The sequence below is a fragment of the Hemiscyllium ocellatum genome, chromosome 31, assembly GCF_020745735.1.
Source record: "Hemiscyllium ocellatum isolate sHemOce1 chromosome 31, sHemOce1.pat.X.cur, whole genome shotgun sequence".
NCBI lineage: Eukaryota > Metazoa > Chordata > Chondrichthyes > Orectolobiformes > Hemiscylliidae > Hemiscyllium > Hemiscyllium ocellatum.
Genome location: NC_083431.1, coordinates 44,916,089 through 44,937,487, shown reverse-complemented (window position 1 = coordinate 44,937,487; position 21,399 = coordinate 44,916,089). Strand labels below are relative to the sequence as shown.

General features: G+C 38.7%; 1 protein-coding gene across 2 annotated transcripts in view; it reads left to right on the top strand.

Annotated features, from left to right (window-relative positions):
• The window catches only part of LOC132830419 (lysine-specific demethylase 2B-like), a 159,540-nt gene that overhangs the window by 73,617 nt on the left and 64,524 nt on the right, over positions 1–21,399 (top strand). The window contains exons 5-7 of one of the 2 annotated variants that reach the window (XM_060848098.1): positions 819–980; positions 8,641–8,679; positions 13,713–14,443. In XM_060848098.1, the coding sequence (XP_060704081.1) occupies positions 819–980; positions 8,641–8,679; positions 13,713–14,443 (932 nt within the window). Of the gene's footprint in view, positions 1–764; positions 981–8,640; positions 8,680–13,712; positions 14,444–21,399 lie in introns of both variants that reach the window. The other variant, XM_060848097.1, reaches the window with a different exon arrangement.

Genomic DNA, 21,399 nt, shown 5'->3' with positions numbered 1-21,399 from the left:
GGAGATGTTTATAGAACTTGGTAGTAGCATGCTGAGTACTGTAAATATAATCTAAATGCACAAAAGAACAGTTGTGTACAGTCATACAGCATGGAAACAGGCACTTTGGTCTAACCAGTCCATTCCAAACATAATCCCAAACTGAACTAATCCCATCTGCCTGCTCCTGGTCTATATCCTTCCAAACCTTTCCCACTCATGTACTTATCCAAATGTCTTTGAAACGTTGTAATTGTGCTCACTTCCACCACTTCCTCAGCAAGTTCATTCCATTCACGAACCACCCTTTGTGTAAAAGCAAAATTGCCCCAAGTCTTTTTTTTAAATCTCTCTCCTCTAACCTTTTAATATTAGAGTCTTGAAATCCCCCTTCCTACCATTAACTCTGTCTATACCTCATTATTTTATAAACTGCTATCGGATCTCATCATACTTTCGGTATACCTAAAGGATTGTAATTTTAGAATTAGTTTTGAGGAAATAAATGTGACATGGTTATGCAATATTTAAAAACAAAAACCTGGATTAAGCCAAGCACATGCTAATAGTACGATACATGCATAGTCTTTTTTTTAAAAGAAAATGTGACTTTGAAAGTACTGTTGTGACATTTGTAGCTTTGTACTTAAACAAAACACAAAGGGACAAATGCATTTAAAGTAAAATACATGTAGACCACATACCACACCAGGCAGCGCAGCGCAAGCTTCTCTGCAATCGCGGGTGGTAATGTGCGTTTATTCCCATTTCCGATCTTCATGCAGAAGAGAGGCCCTGGGTTTAAATTCGCCTCCAATCTTCCTGGGTCTCTCTTAAAGGAGTTTAAAGAAGGTGAAGATGGAGGGAGACGAAAATCTGAAGACCTCGGCCGTCCAAAAGTGGAAGAATATCATCCTAACAGAAGGAAATCTGATGATGGTCTGGGACTCAAACGAAGAAAAGAAAAAGATTTACCAACTGATTTGGGTCCAAGTAAAAAGGTATTGCAATTTTAAAAATATTTTTGTGTGGTCTGGGATTTAAAAGTTGTTAATACTTGGTGGCATTTTACATCTTAAGTGCTCAGCCAGGTACAAACTTAAAGAATTCCCCTGATGTATGGGCATTGCTATGGAAAATATATTTGTTTACCAGCACAATATGTTAGTTTATAGGCAGGGAAATACTTCATGTAGGTTGTCATTTATGTTGTCTGTTGATTCTGTGATGTATTCCTATTGATGCAGCAAATAGGACATGGAAGTACTTGTTTTTATCTTTAATTATTGTACTGCACAATAGTGTTCTGAACTGGAATATTAAATAATCAATTTGAACATAGTGTTGTGCAAATATTGTCATGGAATTATGTGTCCAAGTGTGAAAGTAATGCAATTATGGGTTGATTTGGGTGTTTAATAAATTGGATAAAGATGGACGATTGCAATTGCTCAGCCACTTGAAATGGTGAATTCAATGAAATGAAATAGGGTTTTAGAAAGTTTTGAATTGTGAAATGTGATTTTTGAATAGACGTCTTAGTGCAAGCTGCAGCCTTTTTATTTGTTCCTTTTTGTGGCATTAAATATAAAGTAATTTGCCCAAGTGGACTGTATTTAGTAACATGGCGCTTTTAGAAAATAGTTGAAGCCTTGCAGGGCTGATGCTGGGCGCTCTGTCTTCTAAAACCTTTTTGAATTTTGTCCATAAAGGCAGAATGTAACAAAGGAGGACTCAATAACATTTTTTAAAAGTACTTCAATTTAATATCATTTTAAATTTAGTTTTGTGATGACATGGCAATATTGATTAAATATGAATTTATTGTCAATACATATACATTGCACAAAGTGAATTGATGTTAAACCTACTAGCTGGTATGTGCAAAGGAGAAGAGATGAACAAATGTAACACTCTATAAGGCAGTGGATGGGCTATAATAATTCAGTGGACAAATTAACCCAGAGATTAACACCAATACAATAACTATCGCAGATGAATACATGAGCATCCAGAATCATGCAACTATAGACAATTTGTTAAATATCTGGTACATGTGTATATGGCTGTTTTGTGAAAGGAGTTTTTGCTGAGACTAGGTGGACGTGCAAGAAAATATGACATTTCGTTTTTAACAAAAACCTTTTCTGAAATCTTTGGAATATTCACATTCACTTGGGTGCAATTGACATTGTCCAAGCCACTTACTTTTCCTACTGGGCATGATTTGGTCTAGCTTTGAGTTTTCAATAGCTGTGCCCTGATTTGGGATGGAGTCTGTTTCTCATCAAAGCTTGAATCACAACAGCCATATCTGGATTGTTAGCCAAGCTTGACAGTAAATGTTTCTCAAATTTATCAAGAATTAAATAAAACCAAAAATGGAGTAAGTGCCAAAATACCATTTTAATGGATAAGATTTAAATTGTGCAACTTGCAGAAATTCTACAGCTTGAAAGTTGTTTTTTTTTTACAACTATTGAGTTGTACTAGAATTGTACAGATGCAGGAATGCTCTCTGCTTGTCACACCTCTGCTGACTCTTTGAAACAGTAATACAATTACTACAATTTGTCTACGTCCCTATTGCTTCTCCCAGCCAATAATAAAGCTTAGCCTACATTAGGCTGCATTTTATTCTCTCGTAACAAATGACCCCAACCATTCATTATTTGCTTTCAGGCATTCTATTTGATTCTGTTTTGAAAATTGCAGTTACTGTGTATTAGAAAGACTTTGGGGTGGAGCAGTTCCTGCAGAGCATCGGAGACCTATGTGAACAGGATAAATAACAATCTTATTTAATGGTTCTTTTAATTGATTTGTTCAATCAGTTTTTCTCAATGTGGCCCCATTTTCATATGCCCAAGAGTAAGTTTGAGCGATTTTCAGTGGAATGTGTAGGGTTGGGAGGAGAGAGAGTAGGTTTGTGAGTTTGTGTCATTGAGCAGATTCTGTCTGTTGGAAAATATGTCTGGGTTGTAAAGGAAAAACTATATATTTGCAGCCTATTTGCACCAGGAGTCAGGCCTCAAAAGCCTGTACGTTAGGCCATGCCCTTCATTAGAAAGCATGATTTAAAGGGACCTCACAGTTAGTTTCTGTTAGTTTCATGATAGCCATTGCTGCCTTATACTTTCCAGATCCAAAATGTAGTCTTGCTATACCACTGAGAGTCAGGACCCACAGTTTTGGAAACCTTGAGTTATAAGGAATTGAAGGTATGCATTCACTACTCTAATTGGCACTTTCTGCTTCAATGTCAAACCAGGTACAGAAAGCAAAAATCGAGGGGAAGAAAGGTGAGTTTGAGAGGCATGTACAAAATTAAGAGATTTTACTTGAATCTTTCCTCTTAAAGCTTCAACAATAACTGAAATATGAGACCGTACTTGTAAAGGTTAACTTTTAGTGGATAGTACCAACAAGTAAAATTATCATTACATTAACTTATAATGGAATGGGTAAGCCCTAAGTCTTCCTGCTGACTTTAATGTCACATGGATTGCAATTAGATTCCTTTCATTTATTTCAATGATGAGTTTTGGTAAGACATTCAGTGAAGCTTCAGAATACAAAGAAATTTTACCAAAACTTACTCATTTCGGTTTAGCTGCATGTTTATCTGATTTACGCTTCCATACTTCTGTTATCTGCAGTATAATCAAAATTGGGGCCTGGAATATATAAGGGTGAGATTTATCAAAGTTGTGAATGCTATTCATAACAGTAAACTCTATTTTTAGGTCAGGTTATCCTAAATCGGTCACAGTCCCAGTTTGTTCACAAAATGAGATTATGGGGGCAGCAACAATGGCTGCCATGGAGCTGGGATTGAACCTTACGGGTGTGAGGCCCTTTAAATCCTTACATTTTCTATAGATGGGATGGTCCAATGGACGGATCCTTGAGGCTGATTCTTTGTGCAAATAAAGATGTGAAAAGGTAAGTTTTAAAAAGAATCTGCAGTTAAAACACTGGCCAGCAACGAAAGCTGAAGGCCACTGCTGCTCACTTGCTGACTCAAAAACTCGTATCCCTCAACTTTTCATTTTTGAAGGGGAACAAGAAATCTGGGACTTGAAAGTGGAGACAGTGGGAAAAGCTTGTTTTACATGATCAACAAAATTTGCATTTTGAAGAGCTTGAAAAGGAAAGGTGAATTAATCTGGGCCACTGTCTTGAAGGATTGCTTAATAGAATAGTTGTTGTATAATGTCAGCACCACCATTGTAGTAAATAAGTGAATCTCCAAGTTAAACATCAAATGAAAATGTCCTTTTTATAAATGATGTAGTAGTACACTAAGAGAATGATTGACTGACAGACTGGAAAGCTGCATTCAGTATGCACACAGAAGAAGAACAGTGCTTCTAAAAGCTAAAATTCTTAATACATGAGAGATGAACTCTTATTTATGACATTGCCCAGACTTTGCATTCATACAATATTCTGTGCTATGCACTGTTCATTGGTGTTGTGAACTTGAAATTGCATATATTCAAGAAATACATTTTCTTTTACAATAGTTGAAGAATTTTCATGGCCAGAATTAAAATTGATGTTGAGCACTGATGATGAGGTCTGTGCATGATTCTAAAGCATTTGGATCTGTTTTTCAAATGAACTTTTATCTAACTAGACAAAGGGCTGCTATGAAGCATACTATAAAGCAGTTGCTGTTTTGTCTTTGTGCATTCTGTCCACTGCATTGTTTTTTTCCAAAAGTAGTGTACCGGTGCTTCATGTGATGACATGATGCATACCAACTTTGAAGGAAAATGAAGAGAAATTGCTAATTATGGAATTGAATCTGTGACCATTTCAATCTTGAATATTCATGCCAGAGGTTTGCTTGTCCATAGGATGTTCTTCCCAATCTGCCAAAATTAATATATCATAAAATACTGTTGAATCTTTGTCCCACATGCTACTTCTTTCACCATAGGTGATCATGAGCATTGGTACACCTGTGCTATTACATATTCGTAAAGCCTAACGGTCTCTGAAAGGAAAATTTTGTATTTACAGAGTACTATATTTCCACAGGATGGTCCGGAGCATTTTGCAAATGCAGCCACTGTTATATATGCAAATGCAGTGGGCAATTTGCACACGCCCAAGTTCTCAAAGCAGCAAACAAATGAATGCTGAGTTAATGTCTTTGGCAGTTTCAATTGACAGATTAATATCGAGTAAGAGAATTGTCATTTCACTCACTGCTACAGACTCGATTCCAGCTAACTAAACAAGCAGGCAACTGAAACAATCAGCTTTTTGATTTAGATGTTAAACTGTTCGGATGTCTCCCTCCTTGGGTGGATAGGAACAATCCTATGGTGCGAAAGTCTACTGTTCCATCTCCAGATCTTATCTAAACTCTTATTTAATCTCATCTACTTTTTTTTTTCCAAATAATTTCCAAAGTACATTTAGATGTTAAGGGACTATTGTCTGTTATACTGATGTTCATCAGTCTCTTGCCACAAAATATTATTTTAGTCCTGATTTTTCTGTTAAAAGAACTCCAACAGATTAAAATTGGTGTCCCTTCCTTCACAAACTTCAAAAATCTAGAATGATAGGAGACTGAGAATAGTTCGATAACAATGGAACATTAAAGACAGACTATTGATTTGAGGCATTTTGCCGGTTTGATGGTAAGGTTGGGGTTGGAGTGGAGGGCTGTGTGTTGTGAGGTTGAGAGGTTGGAGTGGGTGCCACTTCCTGAGACAAACTAGCTACTATAGCCACATCTCTTTCCTCAGCACTTGTCTACGGAACCGACTGACCCCGCAAATTCACCCACTCCAATTTCTCACCCTCACAACACGCAGCCCTCCATCCTTCCACTCCAACCCCAACCTCACCATCAAACTGGCAGACCAGGGAGGCGCAGTGGTAGTTTGGTGCACCGATCTTTACACCGCTGAAGCTAGGTGCCAATTCATGAACATCTCCTCCTACTGCCCCCTTGACCATGACCCCATCTCACACCAACAAACTATCATCTCCCAGACCATCCATAACCTCATCACCTCAGGAGATCTCCCATCCACTGCCTCTAACCTCCTAGTTCCACAACCCCGCACCGCCCGTTTCTACCTCCTACCCAAAATCCACAAACCCGGCTGACCCATTGTCTCAGCCTGAAACAGGAAGACATCACTGGCACATCTCCGCAGCTGCCTGAGGAAGAAACTCTCCAGGTTGCTGGCACCCAGAGGCCTGCTAGAGATTAAGCATCTATTCTGCCCGAGGCAAGAGAAGACCTTAAGCTATTGGTCATTAGTAATTTTATTAAAATGCAAAGTCACAGGAGCAGTAGGCAGGTTTGTCAGAGGTACTTGGCAAACTGGATTGAAGATTGGAGGATTCTGTTAATGCCTTTGGTACCATGCTGATACAGGCATGCATGTGTCTGGCTGTCTGCGTGAACAGTTGACGACTGCCACAGACAGCCAAGTCCAGCATACACAGCATCAATCGGATATGCACACAGCATTGCTCTAACCATTGGTGCTCAGCAACAATGGCAAAGGAACTGGGCGATGAGGGACCTTGACCTCATTCTGGTTCCTCTTCCTCATGAGGAAGCAGGTTGGTGTCAGTCAGCTGTTAATCAGAAAAGATGCCAAAAACAGGCTCCCCAGAAAGCTTCTCTTGAGACATGTGAAAAGGTGCCCGGCACCAGCACCACCCCTCCACCCCCCCACTTTGCCTGCAAAACAGAACCCTGTACAATTTCAAGTTGAGGGTGAGTCTGCATCTTGCAGGGCACCCTCTGAGCATGTCTGAACCTTCTATCCACAAATTCCCTCAGATTTTCGCAACCAAAACTCCATGACGAACATACACCCTCCACCTCGTCAACAGATGCCAAGACTGCACCTAGACGTCGTGGGAGTGAAAGAGAAAAAGAACACCCATTTGAGGCCACGTAGGTGGCATGAATGAAACTTTATTGTAAATAGCAAAACAAATATATTTTAAATGTGTGTTCACTTTTCATTATCAACTATGTAATCAACTATAATTGTCACTGCAGCTGCAAGAGTGAAGTTAGAGATGCTCACCATCTTTAGAACCGTATGGTGTTCTAACCCTATCTGAATGGTAGCATCCCAAATACAAGCGTTAAATTTAGTCATGACTGAATGAGGGAGCATCAGATGTTATGAAAGCTTCCATCACTTTGTAACCTTAACTTTGATTAAACAACAGGGAAAACAAAGAAACAGCAAACCAAACTATAAACTGTATTTGTAATAGGATTAAGCAGGAAATTGCTGGTCTCTGCAGCATCAATACATTTACAGTCCGTGAAAGATGACTTCACAGAACTCTGTTCCATTGAAAATGATTGTCAAACAAGTCCTAGCCAAGATGATCTTTCTGTCTTGGAGTGCAGGCTCATAGCTCCTTGAAAGTGGAGTTACAGGTAGATAGGATAGTGAAGAAAGCGTTTGGTATGCTTTCCTTTATTGGTCAGAGTATTGAGTACAGGAGTTGGGAGGTCATGTTGCGGTTGTACAGGATATTGGTTAGGCCACTGTTGGAATATTGTGTGCAATTCCGGTCACCACCTTATTGGAAAGATGTTGTGAAACTTGAAAGGGTTCAGGAAAGATTTTACAAGGATGTTGCCAGGTTTGGAGGATTTGAGCTAAAAGGAGAGGCTGAATAGACTAGGGCTGTTTTCCCTGGAGCATTGGAGGCTAAGGGGTGACCGTATAGAGGTTTATAAAATCATGAGGGGCATGGATAGGATGAATAGACAAAGTCTTTTCCCTAGGGTGGGGATGTCCAGAACTAGAGGGCATAGGTTTAGGGTGAGAGGGGAAAGATGTACAAGAGACCTGAGGGGTAATGTTTTCACACAGGGTGGTACGTGTATGGAATGAGCTGCCAGAGAAAGTGGTGGCAGCTAGTACAATTGCAGCGTTTAAAAGGCATCTGCATGGATAAATGAATAGGAAAGGTTTGGAGGGATATGGGCCTGGTGCTGGCAGGTGGAAATAGATTAGGTTGGGATATCTGGTCGGCATGGACAAGTTGGACCGCAGGGTCTGTTTCCGTGTTGTACATCTCTAACTCTGATAAACTTTCATTTCAATTTTGGCTTCAATACTGTGGCTTTCACAGATCCTCATTGTCTATCACGTACCCTCAAACCTGGAATGAAGCATCTGATTTTCAAGAAATCTAAAATGTGATAGGGTAAACTGAGAAAAACATGTTCCTTTGAGCATGGGAGTCTCTCACTTGGGAAAGTGTTTAAAAGATACAGCCAGATTTTTCAAGAGTGCAATTATGAAATGTGGAACCGATAGTAGATGTTTGGAGTTCTCTTTTGAAAACAGCAGTTGATGTTAGAAAAATTGTTTAACTTTAAATCTGGAATTGATAGATTTCTTATCAAAGGTATTAAGGAATATGAGGCCGGTATCTGGAGTTAAGTCACATGATACCCATGATCTCAATTTCAAAACCAGCTTCATGTGTTCCTAATGTCTTCCTTTATTTAAAAATCAGAGATTATATTTACAATGCAAATACCTGTCGGGCATTTCGGAAACATTGTATTCACTATACAAAAATATTCTTATTACAGATCAATGGTCAATTATATATTTTCATTTGTGTTTTTCTTCTCTTTAGCTAAGAGGTGGAAAGGATGACAAACTTCTAAAGAGGAAGGTAGGCAATGTTGCTCGATCTTAAAATTTGCATGCATGTAGTTTTGGTTTGTCTCTGTTAAAATGATCAAGTTTGTGAAATTTTTTTAACCAAGAAGCTTGAATTTTTGGGTACTTTTTTTCCAGTCTTTTGTTCAGTTTTGAAGGTGCATGGCTGTGCATTTCATGGACTCCAAACGGCAATTCTATAACTTGACAAACTCCACAAAGGATGCCGGTTATGTTCAGTTTGTTCTCTTGGTTATTTTAGTACACCAGAAGTATTGCCGTGGTCAAATAATTTAGAAATATTCATTTATATTTTGATGTTTTGTTTTTTTATTTCCTTAAATCCTGAATTCAGAGAGTTTCCTTCCCAACCAATAGTGAGTCTCTCTATAAATTGACTTGAATATCTAATGAGTGCAAAGTTCTCTTGTAATCACCCTGGTGAATGGAGAGAATTTTCTGCCGAGCACCATCCTTCATTTTCTTCTTCTAATCATTTAGGCTGTCATCTTGAAGGTACTAACTTTGTTTCTGAAATTGATTTTTCTGGCATCAGGCAATATTGTGATACTGTGTGACCATGTGTATATGTTTTCATTTGCTTTGGATCAGATAATAGAGATATTTGACATTTTTTGAGAATTTGCAGAATTCATAAGGTAATGACAGCCATTTTGCTGATTTTTTAAATCTGGAGAATGTATGGGAAACCCAGGTATACTGACCTATTGCTGCTTTAGTAAATCCTTCACAAGCATGTGCCTTTCCATTTGTGTTGTGCTGGATTGCCAACCACAGCTAAGATCCTGCTGGCAATACTGGAATGCTTTCTCAGATTTACTTTTGAAATTAGTTAAATTTAAATTTGTTAATAGATGTAAGTTGTCATCCACTCTCAAAGATGAGGGCTGAGAGTTCCCATTTTATGGCTGTAGCTGTTAAATTTTGATAAGTATTTAATGGCTGAGTCTTTAAATGATTTCATGTGGGTCAGTAAATGCATAGGTGATGTGTTCGTTAGATAGTGGGGACTAGGGCTTGATGTGGTTATTGAGGTGTTGTTTAGGGAATTACCCAGCTGATAGGCCAGGTTTCAAATTAAGATTTCCTGGGTGGGTGTCAAGATTTGTCAAGTGTATCTAACCCAACTCTCTGCCCTAATTTACAACCACCTGATGAAGGAGCAGCGCTCCGAAAGCTAGTGCTTCCAAATAAACCTGTTGGACCATAACCTGGTGTTGTGATTTTTAACTTCTCTGCCCTAATGTAGGTTCCTGGGTGGTAAAGGAATTGCATTTTGGAAGTTTTTAAACTTGCCAGGCAGTTCCATCATATGTACAAGTGTTAGGATGTCCATAATGCCATGATGCGTATTTTCTGTTGTATGTATGGTCTCTGACAATTTTGTTTTGAGCCATTATCATTTCAAGGATACACTTAAAATGATAACTTGTGTTGCTTAACACATCCCAATTAAACAAAGTTGAAATTCTGCTGTCTGTTTTGCTTTGTTACTTTGACAAGAAGTATCAATAATATGATACTCCATCAATCTGCTTAATTGATCTTGGGTAATAAGGAATTTATAATGTGTTTTCTATGCTGTCTAAAATGACATTTCACATGTAAATAATGCACGTTGAGTCAGCATATTTAACCTCATCTAAGAGTTGGCTTTCAACAAAGATGGCTAAATAATTTTACTCTGGCTGATATTGTTTAACTAAATTATGACTGTTGTTGAGCATTGTGTAGCTTAGTTGAAATCATTCTTGCCCCTAAGTCAGAAGATTCTGCTTGAAATCCCACTCCAAGGCTTGAGCACAAAAATCAAGGCTAATGCTACAGTCAACTACTGAGGGTGTGTTGCTCTCTAGGAGGTGCTGTCTTTCAGATGAGATGTTAAACCCCAGTCCCATTTGTTATTTGGATGGATTAAGCAGCCCCACAATACTCTTTCAAAAACAAATGTTATCCTCGTCTCCTGGCCAAGATTTATTCCTGAATCAGCATTACAAAAACTGTATATCTGGTCATTATCATTTGCTGTTTGTGGGAGTTTGTTCTGCGTAAATTGGCTGCTGTATTCTATACCTTTTTATAGAAATTGCTAATCATGGGGCTGCTTAATAAGCTGCAAGTGTTTGACATGCCCCATGGCTGTGGAAAGTACAATATAAACCTGTCTCTCTGTCTTTCTTTATTATTTTTCCTTTTTGGTATCTGCTCATGCATTGTAATTGAAATAAATATTACTATCTGTTGTACCTTTTAAAAAAAATTGTTTCTGATACTTAATGTTTTAAAGAAAAATTCAACTTCCACTGTGACTTTCAAATTCAGCTTTCCAGAGAAGGCAATTTAAACTTTGTGAGATTTGCAATATTTTATGCTGAATAAGTTATGTTGGTGTTCATTGGCCATCTTAATCTGTAGAACTACGAACTTATAGTTTTGTTCTCTCTCTCTCTCCCTCTCCCTCTCCCTCTCCCTCTCCCTCTCCCTCTCTCTCTGCAGTTAGATTTTGTTTGGCCCCAAGTACAATATGGCATTGAGCCAAAGTTCTATCCCCACACTGCTACTTTAGCATTGTATAATCACATTCATATTTTGCTTTTGCAGTAATTTTGTTCATATGCTATTAAACAAATCTCTTTTTATTTAAAAGGCAAATTTAAGTTTTTTTGCCATTTCTGTACGACCTACTTTTGAAATAAGTTTGTGAGCAAAGTAGCTGAGTATAAAATAAAAATGGAATTGTCAGAAACAACTGATCCCTCAGTAAGGAATTGGGTTATTGTTTCATCAGTAGAAAAGAACATGAATTCATGTTCACAACTTTTGTGACTTCGTGTCCCAAATGGCACATGATGACCAGAGGGAACACCTTTTGCTGGAAAAGCGCAGCAGGTCAGGCAGCATCCAAGGAACAGGAGATTCGATGTTTCGGACATAAGCCCTTCAGGAATTCCTGAAGAAGGGCTTATGCCTGTAATGTTGAATCTCCTGTTCCTTGGATGCTGCTGACCTGCTGCGCTTTTCCAACAACACATTTTCAGCTCTGATCTCCAGCATCTGCAGTCCTCACTTTCTCCTCCAGGGAAAACCTTTGTCTAGGAAACCACTCTGGCAAAGTTTTCTTCAAAATGGCTCCATGAGATTTGTGATATGTTTAACTCAATATTTTATCTCAAGATTTTGACAGTGCAGCATTCCATCAATATTGCATTAAGTTCCAACCCAGATTTCCAGCTTCAGTAGGACTTGAACTTACAACCGATTCAGAGAGAGTGTGTTACTACTAAGCCCTAGAAATTCCATTTCTGGTCAAAAACAGGGGGTATTTTACCACCACCTGTCCAGAGCTGCTGCCTGAATGTCTGCATCATTTTTTGTTAGTTTTACTTTTTATAGCAAGATATTAAGATCACGTTGGTTAGACCATCATTTTATTTTGCTTTGCCTAAATTTAAGCATGAATACAATGTGTTTAAACTGCAATGAGGCAATCCTAAATATTTTCTCAAGAGCATTTTTCCTGTTCCTTGTATCCCATGACTGAGAAAGAGGCCATTCTGAATGTTTTACAGTCATCATGCCAAATTTAGTAATTGGAAGTTCGGTTAGAATTGAATGTAATTCCAGATGTTATATTGCTCAGGGCAGCATTACACTTGCACCATTAACAGATTAACGGGCCCTACTTGATTATCCTACAGTTTTGGATGAAATGGCTTGTAAATCTGTTTTGTTGACTACTAATTTCATCTGTTTATCCCAGTCTGGTTCAGAAGCCAGAATTCAAGATCTCAACTGTATTTGCTATTTTAACTCTGTACAAAAAAGTGCAGTTTCACTTGACAATGTCGCAGATTTTCTAATAGAAGGAAAGAAATTATGATTTGCCGACTTCTATCTTGCCTGACTATTTGTTCATTAGTATAGATTTCTTAAATTTCTTATTTATTTTTGATATCAAATTAAGTTGCAAAAACCCATATTTTAAAATTCAGTTTTTTGATTCTTGTGAAGAGGACCAGTAAATCGATTAGATCTTAAAAGTGTCTTGTTGGATTTACAGGTCGCTCTGCTATAACACGTATTTCGTCAAAGCGAATTTGCCATAATGAGATTGACGAACTGGAGATGCTGTTCCTAAGCGGAAACTTTTAAAATGTGTGTTGGCTATCATGTGATTACAGAGCCAACACTTTAAATACTGTTACTAAAATGTGATTTTTCTATAACACAGGGGTTGTGAAGGTATGCAACCATCATTTTATAGAAGGACAGACTGTATTTTGATACTGTTTCTGTGGCAAAAATAAATTAAAGTCCTAGTCCAATTTTTGAGCAAACAAATTTATTCAATCTTTCAGTGTAAAATGCAGCTGCACTGTTGCATTCTGAGACGCAACCTTTGGGTGAGATGTTAATGACTCCATAGCTCATTTGAAAAAGAGCTGAATTCTCCTGATGATCTGCTTAACTTTTCTTCCTTTTCCAGCCCCGCCAAAAGTGTTTTCCTGCTGGACTAACGTGCTGTGGCCAAAATGTTTACTACATTTGTCTGCTCACTGCATGGTAGAATAAATTATTAAAAGCGAAGAGCTTTAAAACATTTTTTGTAACAACAATAACTTCATTTGGAACAGAATAAAGCCAGGAGGGAAGTGATACTTTTTGCTCCCACGTTAATTTCCATTTGTCAACATTTACTTTGGCAAGAATTCCACATTTCTTAAAAAAAATAGATTAAACAAAATCCACTGTGGCTTCACTTATTTCAAACTCTAAATTTGTGATTAGTCAAAAGTCTGATTTTTTCAAGGCTCTGCCTCTTGCAGGTCCCTTTTTTCTTTTAATAATTAGCAAACTTGAATGTAAGAGTTCATTTCCTTGGCAATGGAAAGTAATTAACCATTTTATCATTTGAGGCTGACTGTAACCATTAAAACATTTTTGACTTTGCAAATATTTGAAGTTTAGCATTTTGAGGGTTTTTAATTTTTAAAACTTTTTTTTTATTTAATTTTTGTTCTTTAGAAACGGAAAACAACTCCAGATTCTGAAGAATGCACTAAAGCAAATCATCTTGAAAGATCGGCAGATGCAGAAAGAATAGAACGGATACGACAAATGATGAAACGTGTCAACCGAAATGAAGCAACCAGCTCTAGCTCTAGTTCTGATTCAGACTCCAATTCAAGTTCTGGTTCAGATTCCAGCTTAGAGAGATCAACAGGAAGTAGTGGTGGATCTAGTCCAAGGTCTGTTGCAAAGGCTGATAACCAAAGGTCCAAGCTCAGAAGGCTTTCTAATGATATTTTTAGTGAGGAAGATGATGAAGAAGAGGAGGAAGATGATGAAGAGAATGCAAAAAGTGTAAAAACTAATTCGCTTTTGGCCTCAAAAGAGCGAGAAAATAACTATTATTCCCTGAGAGGGGAGAGTATGAAAAGAAACTCCTTTAGGACAGTGGAGGTTTCATTGAAGAAGAAAAATGGGCCATCTAGTCAATTTTGTCACAAAGTTGTAGGAGGTTTGCCTCGTCCTCCGATACTAAGCAAACTCTCCGTGCAGTCTCCTCCTAAGCCATTTCAAATGGAGCGGCATGTGGTGCGACCTCCACCTGATAGTCCTGAGCCTGATTCGCTACCATTGGCTGGTGGCTCAAAACATGTGATGCATCGGGAAGTGTGGTTGGCAATATTCAGGTACCTCAGCCATAAGGATCTGTGCATCTGTATGAGAGTGTGCAAAACCTGGAGCAAATGGTAAGTGCAGTGATGTCAAAAGTGTATTTTAGTTGCTGAAGTTCTCGGAAATGAATTCTGCCAGTATTTCAGTTACTCAGTTCTTCCCCTTTTCTGGTTAATCATAATTTGGGTAGTCCAGTTACTTGTACCTGAAATACTGCCACAGTTTGGAGATGCCGGTGTTGGACTGGGGTGTGCATAGTTAAAAATCGGGACCACCTGATGAAGGAGCGACGCTCCGAAAGCTAGTGTGCTTCCAATTAAACCTGTTGGACTATAACCTGGTATTGTGATTTTTAAATTTGTACAGTCACAATGTTTTTGAAAAGAAAAATGAAGTGAGCCTCTGTCTTCTTACAAGGTTTTATGCAATTGTACAGTCAAAACTTAATGATTAATTGTCTAATTTAGAACCAGAAAATGCTGACAATATTTTGGTGTCTTGGCATGTGTGGAGAGAAAAATAAGGTTTCAGTCTGATGGCCTTTTGTCAGAACTGTCAGATCTGCTGATGGTTTTCAACATGTTCTGTTTCTGTTTTGAATTTCCAGCTTCTGCTTAAGAATGAGCACTCTGAAATTTACTCAAGACACTGTAGTGTTCAATTTGGTTTTAATTTGTACAGGCTCCTGAACTGGAATGCAATGGGGGTGGTGAATTCAAAGGATTACATTAATTATTGTATCTTGGAACTCCCTTCCAAAAACCCCAGATGGACCTGTTGAGTTCCGAATAAGTGGCCCCAAGGGCAATCAAGAATGGGCAACAAATAACTGGCCTGCGATGCCTCACATCTCATGAATAAATTATTTTTGCACCAATCATGGTAAACTGAATATGTGAAGGTTGCTATATGAAAATGTACCTAAAAAAATTGAAATTTATAACCATACTCTCTCTACCACTACTACTTTCCTGACATTTTTAACTTGTTTAATTTTCCTGGTTTATAACTTGAATTGCTTCTCAAATAGCATCATAGAGATGTACAGCATGGAAACAGACCCTTCGGTCCTACTCGTCCATGCCGACCAGATAACCCAACCCAATCTAGTCCCATCTGCCAGCACCTGGCCCATATCCCTCCGAACCCTTCCTATTCATATACCCATCCAAATGCCTGTTAAATGTTGCAATTGTACCAGCCTCCACCACTTCCTCTGGCAGCTCATTCCATACACTTACCACTCTGTGTGAAAAAGTTGCCCCTTCGGTGTCTCTTATAAATTTTCCCTCATCCTAAACCTATACCCTCTAGTTCTGGGCTCCCCGACCCCAGGTAAAAGACTTTGCCTATTTACACTACACTATCCATGCCCCTCATAATCTTGTAAGCCTTTATAAGGTCACCCCTCAGCTTCCAATGCTCTAGGGAAAACAGCCCCAGCCTGTTAAGCCTCTCCCTATAGCGCAAATCCCCAACCCTGGCAACATCCTTTCAAAGCTTTTCTGAACCCTTTCAAGTTTCACAAAATAAATTGTTACATGAAGTGATTAACATGGAGCTAAAGGTTTACTTATGCTGTATGTTGCGTTGTGAACCTTAACCTATTTTACTGTCAATCGAAAACAATGGTAAACTTCTGTGGAGCTTAGAAAGTCAGAAGTAAAAATCTGCTTTTGATGTGAAGTCATTTTACATTGAGGGGCCCTGTTTTCACTGGAGTTGATCACTGGTAGATGTGTTTAACCCGGAACTCGTTCACAAATGTGAATGCACAGTGTATACTTGAAGCTAGATTGCTACATTCATAAGGGATGTCATTCTCCAGTATAGCAGCCTTGACAAGGCATCTGCATCACTGTGTTTATTTGCTTCTCAGTGGCTGATTTCATGTGAAAGGCTGACTGAGTCAGTGCCCATCTTTGCAGACATGCTGGTGTCATTCAAGGTATTCCCTTATATGAATCAAAAATGAAGGTTAGTTGCCTACGATTGGTCAGTAGCGAACAGTGCTTGCCATAAAGGAAATGGGTGAACTTCTTAATACCGATAGTTATGCCCAATCCTCTGTTTTCAACGTGGGCATAATTCTTCTCTGCATTTGTGACCTTGATGATAATGCGACAGACCTTTCCCCTTCATTCAATAAGATGTGCAACAGTACAGCACCATGAGGTGAGGTGTCTCATGAAAACTGTAGTGATAACTTCAGGTCAAAACGATTTAACTTTTTTAAGGCTTGCTTCACCTCCCGATAAGCCTTCTCACATTCCTCGAGTACATTTCCACAGCCACCCTTTTTCCAGCAACTGATACAAGTATTTTAGTAAAGGTGCCAGATTTGAGACTAATTTGCCGTAATAATTGACAAGTCACAAGAACTCAGTTGAGACGCATTCTTTGGTCTAGGAGCCTTCATGATGGCCTCGATCTTGGGTGCTGTGTGTAGTCCCTCACCATTTTTTACTTGGTCCAGGTACTCCATGCAGTCCCTAAAGTACTCATTTCTCCATTTTTATTTGTAATGATGGTGGTGCCTGTGTTGGATTGGGGTGGACAAAGTCAGAAATCACACGACACTGGGTATAGTCCAACAGATTTATTTGAAACCATAAGCTTTTGGAGCCCTGTTCCTCCTCCACGTAACTGGTGAGAGAGAATACGCTGGGGACGTTTTTTTATCAGTAAAAGATCAAAGAGTCATAAAACTGATGAATGTATTGAACAAACCTAGATAGCTGTTAAATCTTTAATCAGTTGGAATAGAGATGCAGGTTTCAATTGATCAATATGTAAATCCCAGAATTTTTTTCAAGTCACTGCCCCAAGATAATTTTACTTTTTTATTTTGATAAAATCTTAACATCTCAGATCAGACAATGCATTTTAGGTGTGAGGCCATTCTTCGAGTCTAGTCTGTGTCTTAACCTGGAGTCAGACTGGTTTTATTTCCAAAGTAGGAATTTATTAACTGCCACACTGACAGTGTTTACAGATTGTGTGCTTTTGAACAAAATAGAATGGATCTGCAAATATCAAGAATATAGTTATTTTAGGGACTCCTTTTGAGTACATAAAGGGCTTGATGGTAGGAAGCAAAGGGTAATAGTGGAAGGATGATTGTCAGACTGGAGGCCTGTCACTAGTGGTGTGCCTCAGGGATCAGTGCTGGACCTATTACGGATTCTTTTTCTATTTCAGTGATTTGGAGGAGAATGTACAAGGCATAATTAGTAAGTTTGCTGATGACAGTAAAATGGGTGGTATTGTGGACAGTGAGGAAGGTTATCAGAAATTGCAGCAGAACCTTGATTAGCTGGGGAAGTCACCTGACATGGCAAATGGAGTTTAATATAGGTAAGTATGAGGTATTGCGTTTTGGAAAGTCAAATCAAGGTAGGCATTTTACAGTGAACAGTAAGGCCTTAAGGAGTGTAGTAGAACAGAGGAACCTTGGAGTTCAGGTGCACTGTTCTGAAAATGGGAGACAGGGCAGTGAAGAAGACTTTTGGCTCACTGACCTTCAGTCAGGGCATGGAGTATAGAAGTTGGGAAGTTATGTTGCAATTATACAGGACATTGGTAGGCTATACTTGGAAAATTGTGTTCCGTTTTGGTCACCCTGCTATAGGAAGGATATTATTAAACTGCAAAGAGTGCCAAAGAAGTTTACAAGGATATTGTTAGGACTGAATGGTCTGAGTTATCAGGAGAGATTGGACAAGCTAGGACTTTTTTTCTTTTGGAGTTTAGGAGACTGAAGGAAGACCTTTAGAGGTGTATAATATCATGAGAGGCATGGATAGGGTGAATGCACTCAGTCTTTTTCCCAGGGTTGGGGAATTGTGGACCAGAGAGTATTGGTTTAAGGTTAAAGGGAAAAGAATGAAAGGGAATCTGCGGGGCAACATTTTTAGAGAGGCTGGTACTCATATGGAATGAACTGCTAGCAGAAATGGTTGAGGCAAGTACGTTATCAACATTTAAAAGGCATTTGGACACATACATGGATAGGAACAGTTTAGAATGATATGGACCAAGTGCAGGGAAATGAGAAACTTGGGACAACAAAATATACATCTCTTTTCGAGAAAACTATAGAACTATATTTTTGCTCTAACTAAAAGCAGTATAGACCAAGCTGCTCAAATAGTTACCGTTTATACTGTAAACATCTATGATTGTGTTCGAGTATTCTAAGTGGTGATATCAAAGTAAAGAAATCCACATGTTGCAATATTGAATGCTCATTCCCAACCACTTTGAAAGCAGTGTTTTCCATGTTAAAACTGAACTGCACTTGGAACATAAAAGGAGGAGTAGGCCATTCAGCCCCTTGAGCCTGTTCTACCATTCAGTAAGATCATAGCTGAAATGTGATTTTGCTGTTTATGCCTGCTTTTGGCCCATTATCCCATGATAGTTTACAGATCTGGCAGTATTTTAGAGAGAAAACAGAGTTAACAGTTTGGTTCCAGGGACCCTCCTTCAGGTCAAAATATTAACTCTGCTTTCTCTGCACAGATGTTGACAGACCTGCTGAACATTTCCAGAAATTTGTTTTTATTTCTGATTTTCGGCATCCACAGTTCTGTCTTGTGATACCTTTGCTGAAAAGAAAAGTATCTATCTCTGGTTTAAAATAAACAAACGATCCAGTATCTACTGCCATTTGTGGAAGAGAGTCTTTGTAGAAGTGCTTCCCAACATCTCTCCTGAACAGTCTGGCCCTAATTGTCAGACTATTGCCTCTTGTTCTAGAATTCCTGACCAGTAGAAACAGCTTATCTTTATATACTCTGTGATTTCATGTTAATATCTTGAAGACTTTGATCACAGATTTCTAAATTCTAGTGAGAACAGGTTTAGTATGTATAATCTCTCCTTATGACTTAACCCTGAAGACCAGGTATCATTCTTGTAAACCTACATTGTACTCTGTCCAAAGCCAATATATACTACTTAGTTGTGGTGCCCTGATATACTCTTAGTATTTTGCATTCAGGCAATAGTTACATGATAGAATTGGAATGTTACTTGTTAGCAAAGGACAAATCAGGATGATGTTATAAGTATCATCCCCTTAATTCCTCTGATACAAATATTCTATAAATGCTATCCCAAAATCACGCTTTCGGATGTACAATATTTAGAATTCCTAATTTAGAGTCCGAGTTATGCAGCACACAAACGGACCTTTCGGTCCAACTCGTCCGTGTCTACCCAGATATCCTGAATTATTTTCTCCCATTTGCCAGTAATTGGCTCATATCCCTCTACTCATATACCCATCCAGATGCCTTTTAAGTGATGTCATTGTACCAGTCTCCTCCACTTTTTCTGTGGCAGCTTGTTCCATACACACACCACACTGTGTGAAAAGGTTGCCCCTCAGGTCCTTGCCCCCTCTCATAGATTCGTAGAGATGTACAGCACGGAAACAGACCCTTCGGTCCAACCCATCGTGCCGACCAGATATCCCAACCCAATCTCTCTCCTGTGCCCTCTAGTTTTGGACTCCCCCACCCTGTTTATTTACCCTACCCATGTAAGTCATGATTTTATAAATCTCTATAAGGTTGCCCCTCAGCCTCCGATGCTCCAGCAACAACAGCCCCAGCCTTTCCAGCCTCTTCCTATGGCTCAAAGTCTCCAACATCCTTTTCTGAACCCTTTCAAATTTCAAAACATTTTTCCTATAGCAGGGAGAGACCATGTTCCCAAACTAAACTAGTCCCACACCTGACTGCTCCTGGCCCATATCTGTCCAAACCTTTCCTATTCATTTACTTATCCAAATGTCTTCTAAACGTTATAGCTCTACCCATATCCACCACTTCACTGGAAATTAATTCCAAACATGTACCACACTCCATGGAAAACGTTGCCCCCTGGGTCTCGTTTTGAATCTTTTCCCTTGTGCTTTAAACCTATGCCCCTTTAGTTCTGGACTTACCCACCCTGGGGGAAAAAGACCTTACCTATTCACCCCATCCATGATTTTATAAACTTTTATATAAGTTTATAAAACCTCAGCCTCCTACCCTCCAGTGAAAAAATTAATTGACTTTTATTTACAAATTATAACTTTACCTAACATTACTGTTTGTTCAGTAACTTCAAATGCATGTGGATAATTGATCAATTTAACATCAATTGATTATTGGTGCAGCTTTAGGTGGTGACCTAGGATTTGAACATCCTTGAGCTGGTTCCTGGCTTTTATTATACTAAATTTGTCATCCCACCTAGCTGCAGGATCATATGCCCACCTTTCTGTGAGTCTATAAATCTGCTACATGATAGAGATACCATAACTTCTTAGAAAGCTGCCACAAGAAGAGTGGTTCCCCCAGCATGTGAATACAAACCACATCAAATAGAAAGCCACAATTAGATTGGCACAGATGATGTCACATTTCAGGAGGCAATATGTGAACAGATTATTTATTCCAACATTGGAAAGGTAGCCACACAAAAAAAACCTGGGACCAAAATAAGTCTTGTTTCAATTGTGTGGCATTTTGGTGAGATCCCCTTGAAATACTGTTGTGCAATTTTGGTATCCATATCTAAGGAAGGATATCCTTATGCAGAAAGTACAGTGAAGGTTGACAAGATTGCCTCTAGCAATGCTTTTGAATTGAATTGAATCGAATCATTTATTGTCGCATGTATTCAATAAAAAATACAGTAAAAAGTGTGTACCATCACCATGTATAGGTGCCATTCACATTTACTTAAAATAAAAGTAAAGGAAGATAACTTAGAGTCCAACTTTTCCTTCTCTGTTGCTACAGTCTCTCTCTGGGCAATGTGAGAGTTGTCCTCTGATAAACTAAATAAATTGGATCTATGTTCTGTGGAAATTTTAGAAGAATGAGAGGTTCTAACTGAAATCTTCAAGGTTATGGTGGGACTTGACACTGAGATGTTGTTTCCTCTGGGTGGGTAATTCGTAGCAAGGAGACACTGTTTCAGGATCAGGGGTCAATCATTTGGGACTGAGAAAGAAAAATTTCATGACAAA